Source organism: Oculina patagonica, chromosome 2 (genome assembly GCF_052425735.1).
Source record: "Oculina patagonica isolate OP01 chromosome 2, crgOcupat, whole genome shotgun sequence".
Taxonomy (NCBI): domain Eukaryota; kingdom Metazoa; phylum Cnidaria; class Anthozoa; order Scleractinia; family Oculinidae; genus Oculina; species Oculina patagonica.
Window position 1 is genome coordinate 4,984,871 of NC_135759.1, and position 15,791 is coordinate 5,000,661.

General features: G+C 38.8%; 3 protein-coding genes across 6 annotated transcripts in view; all 3 read right to left on the bottom strand.

Moving 5' to 3' along the window:
• Positions 1-15,791, bottom strand: part of LOC144642793 (uncharacterized) — a 59,427-nt gene that overhangs the window by 35,090 nt on the left and 8,546 nt on the right. For 2 of the 3 annotated variants that reach the window (XM_078501872.1, XM_078501871.1), the window contains exons 3-9: positions 2,425-2,451; positions 2,068-2,111; positions 1,824-1,880; positions 1,681-1,734; positions 1,535-1,588; positions 1,376-1,429; positions 1,195-1,248 (exon numbers count right to left, since the gene is read on the bottom strand). In XM_078501872.1, the coding sequence (XP_078357998.1) occupies positions 1,195-1,248; positions 1,376-1,429; positions 1,535-1,588; positions 1,681-1,734; positions 1,824-1,880; positions 2,068-2,111; positions 2,425-2,451 (344 nt within the window). Of the gene's footprint in view, positions 1-1,194; positions 1,249-1,375; positions 1,430-1,534; positions 1,589-1,680; positions 1,735-1,823; positions 1,881-2,067; positions 2,112-2,424; positions 2,452-2,557; positions 2,631-9,550; positions 9,641-15,791 lie in introns of those variants that run through there. The other variant, XM_078501874.1, reaches the window with a different exon arrangement.
• The window catches only part of LOC144642787 (uncharacterized), a 74,094-nt gene that overhangs the window by 34,998 nt on the left and 23,305 nt on the right, over positions 1-15,791 (bottom strand). Inside the window, exons 7-8 of the mRNA XM_078501859.1 lie at positions 8,245-8,288; positions 7,024-7,252 (exon numbers count right to left, since the gene is read on the bottom strand). Coding sequence (XP_078357985.1) covers positions 7,024-7,252; positions 8,245-8,288 — 273 coding nt within the window. The remainder of the gene's footprint in view (positions 1-7,023; positions 7,253-8,244; positions 8,289-15,791) is intronic.
• LOC144642801 (uncharacterized) lies at positions 11,227-14,177 on the bottom strand. 2 transcript variants are annotated; one of them, XM_078501884.1, is made up of 8 exons: positions 14,053-14,177; positions 13,826-13,898; positions 13,705-13,731; positions 13,293-13,345; positions 12,925-12,981; positions 12,774-12,818; positions 12,118-12,346; positions 11,227-11,968 (listed from the first exon to the last, which is right to left on the bottom strand). In XM_078501884.1, the coding sequence occupies exons 1-8, from the start codon at positions 14,131-14,133 to the stop codon at positions 11,340-11,342; spliced, it is 1,194 nt and encodes a 397-aa protein (XP_078358010.1). In that variant the 5' UTR covers positions 14,134-14,177; the 3' UTR covers positions 11,227-11,339. The 2 variants fall into 2 exon arrangements, with proteins under 2 accessions (XP_078358010.1, XP_078358009.1); XM_078501883.1 differs by having other exon boundaries at positions 12,118-12,379.

The following is a 15,791-nucleotide window of genomic DNA, read 5'->3' on the forward strand; positions in this document are numbered from 1 at the left end:
TCGAAGAGTTTCCGAATTATTTCATCCAATCAAAAACTAGCGCGAGCGCTCACGAGTATTCCGAAAGCAATCGCGCAAGTAAATACGTTATGTTGCCGAAACCGGCGGGCTCAGTCACTTCTCGGAGGAGTGATGTCGCCATCTATTGGCACTTGTTCCCCCGACTGTATTAATTCGTGCTCGCCTTTGACGACCTAAAGCCCGGACCCTAAAGCCGGGTTTACTCGGGTAATTTTCATATGAGAATTTTTATGTGACAAATATATTTGATCGTGTAGTTGACACAACAATTATTTGTCAGCAGTTCAAAGTTAAGTGCGCCAGTAATGACCATGGACAGCAGAGACACGCACAGAGATATGCGCGCACAGTGCCCAGTCGAAGATTAAGTGGGAGATTGAGAGATTGGGGACCACATATGCTGACGCAATATTTGCCACATTTTTTGTGACGAGTCGTCTACACGAGCAATTTTTTGTGTGCGCAGAGACCCATATTAAGTTTTTTTTAAAAAGTGTACCTCCCTATGATTCGTATTTTACAAAGCGTTTGCACATTCGTTTCCATTAAGTACCATATTTGGAAAATCGCGAGAGAAAACTAATCAAAATTGCAATGTTTTGGATTTTAAAAAATCAAAGCGCGCACTAGCTCGCGCTCGATGGCGTAATCTTGTAAGCTTGGTTAAATAAAGTTAAATTTTGGTTAAATTATCCTGTTTCATCATCGTTAAGTAGTCTGGAGAACTTCACTTGGATACACTTAATGAATTTCTTTAGTTTCCGGTACGAACATTTGCGGCGCTTAGGTCGGAATTCAAGTAACTCACCGCAAAACCGAAAATGTTGTTCCATGAAGCATTTGCGTACAAACTCTTCGTGTTTCCAAATTTGGTACTTTACTTGGCAAAAGTGAATATTTAAACGCTGTGAACGCGCGTTACACGTTTCAACCCCTATGACTTTCTGGTATGTGACAACTTTTATTTGTCACATAAAAGCGAACACGCCAGCTTTCAGCAAATATATTTGTCACATAAAATTGGACAATTTTCCTCTACACGAGCAAATGAAAATTGTCACATAAAAATTGCTCGTGTAAACTAGCCTTAAAAGTAAAAAAATATGTTTTTTATACTTTATCTTGCAAAAACTAGATCATTGCTTGGAAAATAATAACGAAAGATTCACCAACCTTTGTTCCGTTGATCCCGTCACTTCCTCGAATTCCTTGCTCGCCTTTGACACCCTACATAAAAATTAACATTAGTTTTTTTATTAATTTTTAATAGGAATCAATCTTTAGCCAAACGTTGAATACAAGGACTTAAAAAACTGACCTTTTACAATAATAACGCACAAAAAGATAAATTAACCTTTGTGCCATTTATTCCGTAATTTCCGGTTAAACCTCGCTCGCCTTTCTCCCCCTGCAATAGAAAACAACAACGAGCTTTTTACCCCATCGCGTAAAAAGTCAAAATTTCAAGTTGACAAACAGATATTGTCGTTCTTCAATGTAGAGATTCACCAACCTTTGTACCATTTATCCCGTCATTTCTTCTTAATCCTTGTTGGCCTTTCTCTCCCTAAAACAATGAAAATAGAATCTTGTGATACCACAATCATTACACGTAATATAATGTTTCAACACGAACCAAAAACAACATTGTGTACCAACCTTTGTACCGTTTATTCCTTCATTTCCGTTCAGTCCTTGTTCACCTTTTTGTCCCTAAAATCAAAGAAAATACCGTCCTTTCCGTAACTGAATCATTTCATGGAACAGAAATCAAACTCTTACAACAAATAAAAATAACCAACCTTTGCACCGTTTATTCCTCCGTCTCCTTGCCAAACTCCTGGCTTTCCTTTTTCTCCCTAAAATAGAAAAAAGAATTATCACTTGCACTGCGATGCAATTCTACAGATTTCTTCTACAAAATAAGATAATTTTAGATGAATAGAAAGCTCAAATACTCAAAATTTCCCGATTAATCCATCTCTCCATCTCCATCTCCATCTCTCTCTTTTCCTTTATTAACAACATTCAATTTTTTTTACTAACCTTCACTCCGTTTCTCCCGTCGCGTCCGTCACGGCCATCCTTTCCTTCGATCAAGACAAAAGAAAGGAAATAGTTTAAACTCTCTCCTTTTATAATTATGAAATAACGCAAGTAAACTAGCACAGGTAAGTAGAGAAAAAGTGGATTTTTTGCCTGCCTTAACTGAATTACAATTTTTGAGCAGCTTTCAACAAATGATTTGAAAGTTTCTACGATCGAAAACTGAAACAAACAGCTTGCTAGAACTCGTACTAAAAAATAACTGCTTCAGTTGCCTAACTTATAGAAACTGTCTTGGCTTGTCCAGAATGAAAATTATTCAACTGTTGCCAATTTTACAATATTTATTTTTGATACCGTTCTTGCCATCCCGACCGTCTCTTCCTGAAAAAAAGGAACAAGAAAATATACCAATGAGATGAAATTCAACGCAAGAAAAGCGTAAAACACTAACTGAATGGATTCTAAAAGCATGATGTTTAGCTCTCACCGTCGCGACACATGCAAAATTCTTTCGAGAACGACTTTTCACACTGGATTTGCTGTGTGTCATTTGCAGAAACCTGAAAAATAAACCCACTCTATCAAAATCAAGGCTCTAAAAAAAGACAGTTGAAGATTTCTAAGATCCCTTTTGGAAATGTAGAATTGCAACGGTGTTGAGTTAAGGCTGGTTTTCACTAAGGACAAGCACAAGCTCAAGCACGAGTCTAAGCATTAGCAAATAAAAAGAACAAACACACTCATTCTTTTTATCCTGTTTCCAAGTGCCACAAGCATAAGCACATTTCGTTCTTCTTGTGATTATGCTTATTCTCATGCCTCGTGAAAGCCAAACTTTACCAGACTAAATCATCTATAGACAGAATATATGCCCTTGAACTTTTCACAGGTCAATTTTAAACTTGCCTTTTCAGTCGATTTATTCGGTGTATTTGCAAAAGAACGGAGGATGAAAACCAAAATCAACACACAAAACAAGCGAGGCATTTTGACTTCCTCTCGAAGTCTTTGCTACAGCAAAAGAGCTGAACAGTAAATGATAGGTTTTAATGCAAAGTAATATTTATACTCAAACGGGTTACAACAGCATGAACCAGCGGCCACACTGAATCAATGTTTCCGTATTTGGAGTTGTTTTTCAGTATAAGCGTCTTACATGATGTTTCAGTTTTTAAAGCTATAAGCAGTGTATGTTGTATGTTTCAATATCTCAGTGAGGCTGTAGCTGTAATTTTTCATCATATATTTGTGGTTATGAGAAATGCTTCATTGTTTGGTGAGTTTGAGTTTGTCGTCCTTGCTCCGAGGGTTTTTATCCGAATTCTTCGGTTTTCCTATATACAAAAACCACCAACTCTCCAAATTCCAGCTCGATCACGATGCACACATTCAAAAGTAAAACTAAATTTTTCGTTTTTCTCGCCATCAAGGTTATTATTTCAGAGAATTTTTCAGCGAACTGCTTTAATTGAAACACAGAGGATATAAACAACAAGTGTACATCTGTGTACTTTGCATGACCATAATACAGACAGTTTTGCAAAAGCAATAAAATAAAAAAATAGGTCACCAAGGGTGACATGAGTCTAATGCCGTATGGCATAGTGATACAGATTGCGCGGTTTTCGTAAGCCGGTTAAAATTGGTTAGAGGTTTGTGTTCGGGAGTTAAATTTAAAATGCTTATAGCAAGCTAGGGGCATCGTGGATGATTATGGATGAAAAAAAAAAACAGTCATAAATGTTATATGCTTCACAAAATTTAAAGTATGAACAGGAGTTGATGTTACTTCTTCCGTATTGTCCGTAAAAGCAGAAACGATTAAACATTTGGACAAGATTGCGTGACGATTTACAAAAAGCATGTTCATTACAACAAGGGTTGAAGAACTTCACATCGTTTTCTTTCAGATTTTTCACCATTTTGATGATGACTCTTGAAACAGATTTTGCAATAAAAGCACTTGAAATAGTGACTGTTACTCCATTGTACTGTAAGCACTTAGTGACATATTTTTCTAAAAACGGGTGTAAATGCTCACGTCAATATAATGATGACCTTTTGAACGCTGAAAACTAGGCAATTATTATCGAGCTACCATACACAGGAGCGAAGACTGTTTATCATGATGTACAAATTTCGCGAATCATCACTTCCATATCAATGTAACCATTTTATGATTTTTCTAGCTGTAAGAAGAACTTAAGATCTCTGAGAGTCGCAAAAGCATGAAATTCGATTTCAGTGTATGGCAAAGGCCGGGACAGTGTAATACTGCAAAGCGGCCAAACAAACGCATTTTGATTTAGTCGCGTAACTTGATTTACATTTATCCATGTACATCTTTTATTTTTGAAGGTTTTTGTTTGCACTGTAAAGAAAAAATTGGTCAAAATTCGAATGACTTAAATACAAAATACGAGGTAAAGTTTTCTATTTTTTAAAACAAAATAAATATTTGGTCGCATTGTGTAAATAAACGCGAGTCGCCGTCGAAATATTTTTTCTCAAAGACGTCTTGCTTTTTAAGCAAGACGAAAACACAAGTGCTTAACTGAACTGAAAACGAAGATTTGTTTTCACAAAAAGCTTACAAATGTCTTAACTGGAAAATTATTACGTCCTGTTCAAGTGTTGAATAATCGTGACTTGAGAAAGAACTTTTAATTATGCGTGGGAACACGTGTCGCTGATTGGCTGTTTTTAATTGAAACTAATCGTGCGTGTCCGTACGGAGTCCGTTCTTGCAGCTGATCATTGTTTTCTACATTACAGCGAACGATTATCGATCCCGAACCATTCCCTTGGGATTGCTAACAGCTTTTTTCATATAACAAAGAGTCTAATGCGCATGCGCAAAGCGCACGCAAGCATTAGACTCAAAAAAGGAAAACAAAGATATATAAAAAACTGAGGGCTTGAGCGATCACGACGACTCAACTGAGATCAATCTCAACTAACAAAAAAGCGTTGTTACATCCCCAGCTTTATAGCGCTCAACTGCTTCTTAGAACTTTGTGGGGATAATATAACAAGAGAAAACATCATAGAACTGGCCCTAAAATGGAAAAAATACAGAATTAAATAGACCGCAAAGAAATAGCCATTTAGAAGTGTTAAAATCCAATTTTATAATTAATAAACTGTACTGGCAATTTGGTGTATAAACTGCCTGTACTGAGCGGGTTTCGCTCGACAAAGACAATTTTACACAATTAAATTCGGTTTGCCACCTGGATTCTTCTTCTAATTTCTTTTGTTTCTCTTGAACGAACTGAGAAAATTTAGATTTTTTTTTCTCGGTTGGTTTAATAGCCATGCATTTCTGACGCTATAAAGATAAAGGAAATGCATGTTAGAAGTTGAAAGCGCTTTTATTCAAACGGCGCTTGAAGTGCTGAGAGCAAACAATGAAAACGGCGCGAACAGTTGAATGGTATCCAGTTTTGATTGACTGTTTTCGTTGTTTTCTTGTTTCTGATTGATCCACGGCAGCGGGCTAAAATATATTTGAGCCCGGTGAATTTCCCATTTTAGCCCGCAAAATACGCCACAATGCCCGATGAAAAAATTAGCAATAGACAATTGACAGGGGCCAGGTAATTTAAAATTATAAATTGGATGGCACTTTCCAAAACCGATGTAATCCAAATTATCCAGTTGGTGCAATTACTGCTTTACAAATATCGTTAAAAATAATACAGCTCCATGAACAAGATGTAGGGGATTGATAGAAGCGAGGAGTTATTGTCTTGAGCTCTAGAGCATTTATAATAACTGTTTGATAGAAAAGCAAAGCGGAACGCCTAGTAAAAAGTGGAAAAGAATGGAACAGATTGCAGCACTTCGAAAAAGTGGAAAAAGGGTAATCGTAAGTGATTAAGTAAAATTAGGAAAAAGTTATTTTCTCTTTAAATAATAACAGAATAAAGAATATCACAGACTAGAATTGTTAAAAAGCCATTTATTTCGTAACCAGTTACACAGTTTTTAAAAGCATTTTTACTAGCTCATGTTGCGATACAAAAGCGACTTGATAGTTTTCTCTATCGTTACACATTTTACTTAAGACACCTACACCTTATTTTAGCTTGACAGTGCCATGGCTTAGTTTTCAGTTAAAGTTTATTTCTATCGCACCATCACCCAGATTGGTTTGTTCAGATAACAGTAGCCCGCGATGCACTTGGTGCCACGCGCCCTGCTGTCGTCGGAAGTGACATAGTTGTTTGTGCTGTCAGCACCACTCCACATGTCAAGCCACTTGTCGGTGCCACCATGGTTTTCCGATATCCCATATTTTAAATAGACGGCCAACAAGGATATTGTAGCAAAACCTACAGCGGGAGTTCTCTTGTTATGATCTGCTGGGCTGTACTTGTAAAACCCGAACACGTTCTTGTCCATCGAAGCAGATTTCCCCATCAACAACTTTTCAAATTCCTCTTTGTTGTTTTGTGGTGCACCCGCCTTCCTGTTGTAAATAACCCGGATGGTGTTGACGTCAGCAAACCGGAACATGACTTCTTTCCAGTCCTCCATGTCAGGGTGGATATGACTCGCGGCATCTGCGTACTTAGTTTTAGCGGCCACTGTTGAGAAACTAGTTTTGATAAAGATGAACCTTGAGGAGACCTTTGTAGCTACTAGGGTCCAACCTCCACGCTCAGTTTCCATGTCACAAAAAGCCTGGAACGAGTCATCTGTTGAGCCACCGTTTGGATCGATCCAGTAAAATCCGCTGCCACGACTCTGACCTGAACAAATGGAAAACTAACTCTGGTTAAAAAAAATAATTATAGCGGGATGCTGGTTTTTACTTATTTTGTCTTAATTATGAACAGGTTTCAATAAAAATTTGCATCTATAATGAATGTAAATATTCTCGTTAGTAGCATTATTTGAGGATTTCAAAAGGCGCGTGTTAAACTTTCTGCTCCATTAGAAACTCACCTGAATTTAAAATATCCAAACAGTGACTGCCTGGGTTAGAGGCCACGTGACCTTTCCCAGCAGTCAGTACTGATAACCAAGCGCTTCCATCACAGAGTTGTAAAGCATTCTGGGAAGAACTGTAGCGAACCGTGCCAGCGGTATGAAGAGAACAAGTGTCAGCGGTGTAACTGAACTTGATTGCACCGTGGGAAGGATTTGATGATGAGCCAGGTTCACCTTTTTTGCCCTAACATGAAAGTAACAGCAAACAAAGAATGAGTTATAAATAAAAAAAAACCAGTGCGTGTTATTAGCGAATCACTGAATATTTCTCGGAAACCTCATTTTAATCTGCAGGGGAATACCAAGAATTATTCTTGTCCATGTTCCGAGAATAATGCCGGCTTTTCTTTTGCAATGGTTAGCACTCACTTTAAGTTCAGAAGCTGTAGAATTAGGGTACTGTGTTACATTTGACTGCGAACGGTTTGTCAAGAACAAAATAACAGGAATTAAAGAAGTACAACATTGGCGAATGGATAATCTTGTTCATGAAATCTACCTAGTACATCAATATAGAGATATAAAGTAAATTTTCGTTGAAGGAAGAAGGGAGCCATTATAATTTCTAGGTGTTTTTCCTCTTTACAAGGAAAATTTGAAAAAGTCAGCCTGACTTTTCAAGTTGAGATCTAAAATTTCTGATGGCATCACAGTCATCTCTTCAGTACACTTGCATGGTTATTTTTAACAAAATTGGACCGCTATTCGTAGTTTCCATCATGAGAGGATCTCTCTTGTTTCCATATATCTTTAGGCTCTTGAGTTTTTGAAGTGAAACTGGTGACAGTGTCCCTTTGAAAGACTTCACTCTGATCTTCAGCTGCTTGGAAGATTTTGCTGCCTTCACCGTCACATCTCAGTAAATTCTCCTAAAAATATCGATACATTACCCAGCAGACATGTGATTAGAATAACGAAAATCAGCAATTAGGAGAGATTGTCTTGGTGTAACATAAGTTTCTCACAACTAACATTAAGGTAATGTCCGAAAGTTAATAACGACAATTAATGTTTTCATCTTGAACCGGAATAGCGTCAGTAACGCATTGATAGCTAAGATTTACTGTAACTCAACGGTAAAGAACTAGTCTAACTTTTCTATGGCGCAGGTTTTCATAACGTAACGTTAAATATATCAGTTCTTTCGTTTTACAACATCTCAGTTTTATCCCCAACCTTCAGTCCATTTTTCCCGTTGCGTCCGTCACGACCGTCTTTTCCTTGAAGACCTTGGATCAAAAGAAAAAGTCACTGTTTTGAGCTTTGAGTAAGAGACCTTAATTAAGTCGAGTTCAATAGATAAAAATCTTGCCGTTGACTGTCGCTGTCTTGATTTGCATGAGAGTCTGACGTGTGTGTTTATTTGAACGTATGGAGCATCCGTGAAGATAAGAGCTTGCTACGCAATTTTATACCGAATCAATACTGAAATTTTTCTTCGATCGAGAACTGAAATAAAGAAGTTTGTAAAACTTAGAAAAATAAAAGGACAACTATATGCCACTGGAGAGATATTTCAGAACGAAACTGAATTAATTTCTCGACAACTGACTGAGTTGAATTTTTGTCAACATTAAAATACTCGTTTCAGATACCATTTCGACCATCCCGGCCATCTTTACCTGAAAATAAAAAAAATATGCTCTTATCAGTAAAAAAACTTCCAGCTCAAAAAGGAGGGGGAGAAAGGGGTACGCAAATCCGCCGATCCGTTCTTATTTTTTTGGCTAAATCCGTCAAACCCCCCTATTTTCGTTCAAAAATAAACCGAATCCACATTACTTGCCCTTTTTTGTGGTATATTTTACTGCAACGAACACTAGATGCTTTTTTTATGCCAATTTGTAAAAGAAGCGTCGTTTTGATGCTTATTTTGCGACAACTTCGCCAACATACCCGACCAAAATGATCCGAACTTCGTTTCTTAGTACAATCCACAATCCGCGCCGAAATTCTAAGCTCAGTCCGAGATATACAGTATTTTCGAAATCCAAGAATCCACTTAATGACTCGCAAAAATCCGCTTTCCTGGCGCGCTTTTAGACCGAATCCGTCAATCCACGAACCTTTACACTGCACCCCCCTAGAAACAGACTATCTCAAATAATTATTGCTTACCGTTTTGCCCATCCCTACCGTCTCTACCTAAAACGGTGAACGAAAAAAATATTATTAGTCCGCAACACAAGCGTGAAATACGACAAGGATTTTAAAAGCATTTTTTTCCTCACCGTCGCGACAATTACAGCATTCTTTTATGGACGTCTTTCCACATTGGTTTTGCTGTGTCCCGTTTACAGAAACCTGAAAAATTAACCCCTGTTGCATAAATATCGAGAATGTCGTAGCTCTAAGAGCAGAGTGAACATTTCTTACAAAGCGCGCGGCAATGTAAAATTGCCAACAGTTTCCAGTTGTAAGGCCAAATCGTCCACAAAGAATAAATGCACTTCAACTTTTCAGAGGTCGACTTTCAAATTACCTTTTTAGTCGATTGGTTTTGTGTACTTGCAAAAGAACGCAAGATAAAAACCAAAGTTATCACAAAAAGCAAACGAAACATTTTAGCTTCCTCTCCTTTGTAAAAGTTTTGCTTTCAATGAAAGAACTTGGCGATATAGTAATATTTTTAAGCCGGGAATTATGTTTACTTTATAGTCAAACGAGAAAAAAGGGCATGAGCAAGTAGCTAGACTGTCTTTATTATGATAATTTAGTTGGTAAGTTGTTTTAGTACAAAACACGATCAGAGTTTTCCTAAAATTTTTTTTAACTAGTTTTTCTCATTTCTTAATGTATATTTCTCATATGAGTGTGAATTTAAAACAATTAAAGCGGATCTGGTGTAATTTTCGACAAATAAATCCTTTAAGAGTTAATAGAAACGTGTGTAAATAAAAATAATCACTCCACGGTTTATTTGGATTTGCTATGACATTTGGTTTACTTGATGATTAACAATAGAGTTGCGTTACAAAGATGTCACGCTTTCACGTGTCAATCTTTCTGTGGGACGGGAGGCGACAGGCGAGCGTTCCCGTTCTCCTCGCGACCCACATCGCGACTCGCGTGACAAAAGCAGGAGCCTGGTCCAAGTCCCTCGATCCCTGTTCTCCGCATTCTCGTTCCCAGAGCCGCTTGTCCCTCTAAGCCGGCGAAGCCTGTGCACGAGAAACAAGTGGCTCTGGGAACACATGTTTTTATTGGGTGGATTTTAACAAAAGAAGCAGTCAATCAAATTAACCGTTTTAAAATCCCTTTGTTCTCCAAGGTTTGAAACTTCCTTTGTAAAAATCTAGCCAATGAAATCATGTGTCCCCAGAGCCACTTTTTTCTCGTGCACAGGCTCAGCCGGCTGAGAGGGAAAAGCGGCTCTGCGGAGGAGCATATGTTTTCCGCAATACTTCCTGCCAGAATTCCAATCAAAAAGAGAAGAAGCTAATCGCGGTACAGTAGACAGGAGTTCTTATATTACAAGGGAACAACTAATTACTGGTTAAAAACTAAATATTTTTCTTTTGCCCGCGAGAAAGCATTATCATCACTGTAATTGATCATTCTTTCTATTTTCTTTTTTCAGTTCTTGTCAGAGGATACCACACAAGAGCGGCCTCTGTACGTTTTCTCTATCATTTCACAGTTTTCTCTATACCTTGACACCGCATTTTTAACTTAACATTGTATACACTAAATCATATTGAAACTAAACTTACAAGAGAAAGTGTTGCTTATTTGTGACGATTCAGAAACGCTTTTAGTTGCTAAAGACTGAGCTCATCTTTTATGAAACCAAATTGCAACAAAAAATAAGACAATTTTGGCGGTCAGACGCTTATTTCCTAGATGATTGTGGTGTCAAGGCAACTCGAATGAAAAAAGCATAACTCAAAAACTCTCAAAAGAAGCGTTGTATAGCTCTGATAGTAACGGCCCCCGGAAAGAAACGATCTTTTAAAAGTACGGGAAAAAATTTCATTGTCTTTAGCAAATCCGGAAGGCCTTTCGCTACAGTGGCCACCCTCCGAAACAAGTAGCGACCCCAAAACGCTACTTGAAGTGTTATGAAAAGTAATGGAAGTAAAAGATTCATCTTAATCAAATGGGAAGATAAAAAGAACAAACAAGTAACTGTTGAAACAGTTTTATTTCATCCCGTTACAAAGTTAAACCTTCTTTTACAATGACCAAGCTTCCTCTTCTCACTTATCATATGACAGTTTGTTCTAATCCCCAACACCTTATTATTATATGGCTTAGTTTTCAGTTTGTTTCTATCGCACCATCACCCAGATTGGTTTGTTCAGATAACAGTAGCCCGCGATACACTTGGTGCCACGCGCCCTGCTGTTGTCGGAAGTGACGTAGTTGTTTCCTAAGCCATCACCAGTGTTCCACATGTCAAACCACTTGTCAGTGTCTGCGTGATATTCCGAAATCCCACGGTCTAAACTGATAGCCAATCTGCCAATCGTGTCAAATCCCACAGCGGGACTTCTTTTGTTTTGATCTGCCGGGCTGTATTTATAAAATCCGTGCACTTTCATACCACTTGAAGCAGATTTCCCAATTAGAAACTTCTCGAACTCTGTTTTGCCGTATTGTGGTGCGCCCGCCTTCCTGTTGTAAATGACCCGGATGGTGTTGACGTCAGCAAACCGGAACAAGACTTCTTCCCAGTTCCCCATGTTAGGGTGAATATGACTCGCGGCATCCGAGTACTTAGTTTTGGCGGCCATTGTTGAGAATCCAGTTTTGATGAAGAGGAAGCTAGACGAGACCTTTGTGGCAACTAGGGTCCAGCCTCCACGCTCAGTGTCCATGTCGCAGAAAGCCTGGAACGAGTCAGCTGTTGAGCCACCGCTTGGATCGATCCAGTAAAGTCCGCTGCCACGACTCTGACCTGAACGAGTTGAAAATGAAACTCTGATTAAAAGAAAAAAATATAGCGGGATGCAAACACATTTCGGTAATAATTTTTACTTAAACTAAATAAAGAATCTCATTATTCGTGTGTGTTTGGGAACGATTTCAAAATGTGCGTCAACTCACCCGAATTTAAAATATCCAAACAGTGACGGCCTGGGTTATTGGCAACCTGACCTTTCCCAGCTGTCACCAATGGCAACCATGCACTTCCATCACAGAGCTGTAGAGCATTCTGGGAAGAATTGTAACGGACAGTGCCAGCGGTATGCAGTGAACAGTTCTCAGCGGTGTCACTAAACTTGATTGCACCATGTTGGGGTTTTCCTGGTAAACCGCGTTCGCCTTTCTGGCCCTGAAAAAGGCAGATGACAAGGCAAAAAAATGCCTTGAAAGTAAGTATCTATAATTTCGTCTAACACCATAAATTTCCAAAAAGAAGTCCTGGCCACTTTTAACTACTTTTGGGAGTTGTGGGGGGGGGGGGGGGGGGGGCGCTTATTACTGAAGAAAACTTGTGTCCCAAAAGTTGTTTGGATCCTATTTTGTGCCAGAAAAGTTTTGGTAAAATAGAAGAGTAAAACACTCCCGCTAAACGTCTTAAACTAGCAGTACAATCGCTGAATGCACATCAAATATTTGTGAACTGACTTAATCAGTGTAAACAAGCTCTTGAGTAGGATGGTGATCACTGGAAGAAATTATATCTCTCTTTACGAACTATGAAACTTGACAAGGGCAAATCGCCTGATGTTAGCAACATTAATAAAAGATTCGCCAACCTTTGTGCCGTTAATTCCTCTTAAACCTTGCTCGCCTTTTTCACCCTAAAATGAAGAATAGGTTAATCTTTCCATCACAAAAACTAGTGTCGATTATAAACTTGAACTTTCCTCGAAAAAAATTTAGTCTAATAAACAGAAATCCACAAACTTTTGCACCGTTTTCTCCGCCACTTCCTCCAAAAAACCCTGTGTCGCCTTTATCACCCTAAAATAAGGGAAACATCGCACTGAATTAAGATTCCTGACTTCACTTTGTTTTCGTCCGATATCTAAGATTTTGTAGTCGAACCTTTCAATAGCACCTTTTAAACCCACCTTAACTGTTTTTCAATATCTATGCATTTTCAGGCAGGCGGATGATAGGAACAAAGAAAACATCAACTAGCTAGAAGACACTATCTTGAAATCCACTGAATTCTCTAAACTTACTTATGTTTCAAGTTAGTGCGTTTTGGTTAAGAATTGCGCGATCTTTTTTTAAGGTAATAAAGCAACAATTCGCGAATTTTTACAAACCTTCACTCCGTTTCTCCCGTCGCGTCCATCACGGCCATCTTTTCCAGGGAGACCTTGGATTAAGAGAAGACTGAATAAAAATCGTGAATACCTCTAGAGGTTTATTCTCGTGTACGCTTGAATCGCTCGATTGTTGGCGAACTAGTCTTAGCCAAAACTGCGATTTATTGAATTGTTCAAGGCGATTTTTCGATAAACTGAGGTTACTCAGGCAGTTAGAAGGTCAGACTTACATTAATCTTATATTTGCCTCATTGAAATATATTTTAACTGCTTTGTCGAGTTTGGTTATCTGAGTGAGAGAACTTTTGACAGAGACAGTTGTTGGTGCCTGGCGTTTCCAGTTTAAGCGTGAGCCATCTTACGCCGGTCTTGAAATCGAAAAACTGCGTTAGTAAATAACTATTCTTACCATTTTGACCATCCCTACCGTCTCTACCTAAAATAAAGAAGGAAATATTGACGTGAGAAGGAAAACAGGAGAAAAAGGTGAAAAACTACGAGGATTCTAAAAGGATTAGTTCTGTTCTCACCGTCGCGACCGTTGCAGCATTCTTTCAAGGAAGACTTCTCACACTGGCTTTGCTGCGTCGCGTTTGCAGAAACCTAAATAACAAAAAAAATGATACCGTAAAACCGCTAGAAAGCATATTCAAGGCGCGCGGAGTTCTAGAATTCACAGTGAGTAATGAAAGAATGAGTTGCGAAATCGAATCGTCTACAGCAAATATGCCCGTTAACTTTTCGGCTACAAACTTGCCTTGTTGGTCGATTCATTTTGAGCATTTGTCAAAGAACGCAAGGTAAAAACCAAAACGAACGTAAAAAATAGGCGAAACATTTTTACTCCCTCTCCTTGGACAGGATTTCGCTTCAATGACAGAAATCAATATTTTGTATCTGTTTACCGTATACTCAAACACGAAAATACGGCGCGACCAAATAGCAAGACTTGATTTAAATAATACTATTAAACAATACTATTAAAAACAATTAATGTAAACCACAATGGATACTTAATGAGGCGTTAAGAGACTTGTTTCAGTGAAAGAGCCAAAAGATCTGAATTTTACTCTTTTCTACATACATGTAGCAACATTACCTATTAAACGATTACGAGTTTGACCGAATTCTGATAAAAAAAAATACAAAGCGAATGGGGTGGGGGAACTTTGAACAAATAAATCCACTGGGTCACACATTTAGATTCAGTGTCGCTTGTTAATTTATTCACTTCGCTTTATTATGACCAGAAGTCACGCGCCTTGCGCTTTTCCATAGTAATGCCAACCCGCACGCGAGCCCACGCCAAAAACCCACGTGCAATTTCGTTAAAGAATATTCGTAATTCGCTTTGCACTTATATCTTCCCATATGTTAGTTTTCTCTTTAGAATCATCAAATCTCTCAACTCAGCGTAGAGTCGAAGGTCGTCTTGTGGAAAGACTCCCCATGGCCGGGGAGGAGGGGCACTCCCATATATGAGCTACATAGGTATTTGCCGCTGTGCAAGGTTTTCAAGCAGTTTAGTCTGGGAAAGGATATAAAAATCAGAGAGATTTGGTCTAGAGTGAGGTATCATTTTCGGGAAACTGATCAGTGGTAAGAAGAATTAAGTCCAGAATAGGAATAGAAACTCAGAAAAGAAAAAGGCTTTCCTAAACGTAAATAAAATCATCACGGCAACGTTGTTGACAGGTTTTAATTTCCTTTAAAAGCACTAATAGTGATACAGTTCTAAAACAAACCAGGTCTGGGATAGGGTAGGGATTTTCGATGTCTAGTCTAGTGTAGGGTTGCAAAATCAGCTGAACATGGTCTGGTATAGGGAAAGGGCTTCAGGGTCCCAGCGGCACACCCCACGCCCCAAAAATAGGAGTGTCCCCCCGGGGGTTCCCATGTTGACATGTGCTAATTTGGTCTAAGTTGCCTGTGCATGGAAGGAAGGATACATTTAGTGATCTCTTATGCGAGGTTACAATGTACTGTTGTAAGCAGAAGAACGCGGTGTAAACAGAAGACAAAGCGGCGCACTATCGACGACTAACAGTTTTTGAACGTCGTTGCGTTCTGGTTGTGACGTGGAACAACGCAGTGCTCGCGAACGCAGAGAGATTTCCGCCTGTTTTACGACGCTGAACGGCATGAAACAACAGCGAGAAATTAGTGTGGGGGCTGGAAATAGTTTGGGCCCTTCTTTCATTTCTTCTTCTGGTTCTGACATTGTCAGATCACAACTTCATTTTGCACATTCCACGTCGCGACAAGAACACAACGGCGTTCAAGAACTGTGCGCTAGTCGCCGCTTCATCTTTTCTAAGTCTGCTTGGTGTGCATGCATGTAGCCGGGACACAACTGAGTGTGCTCTTACAGTAAGTGTTCCATTAAGGCTGGTTTTAACTGCGCAAAGCACAAAAAGAAGAGCATAATAAGGAATACACTCTCTGACTCTTATGCCGTCCTCACAAGCCCCAAGCATAGGCACGAGGGAACAAACG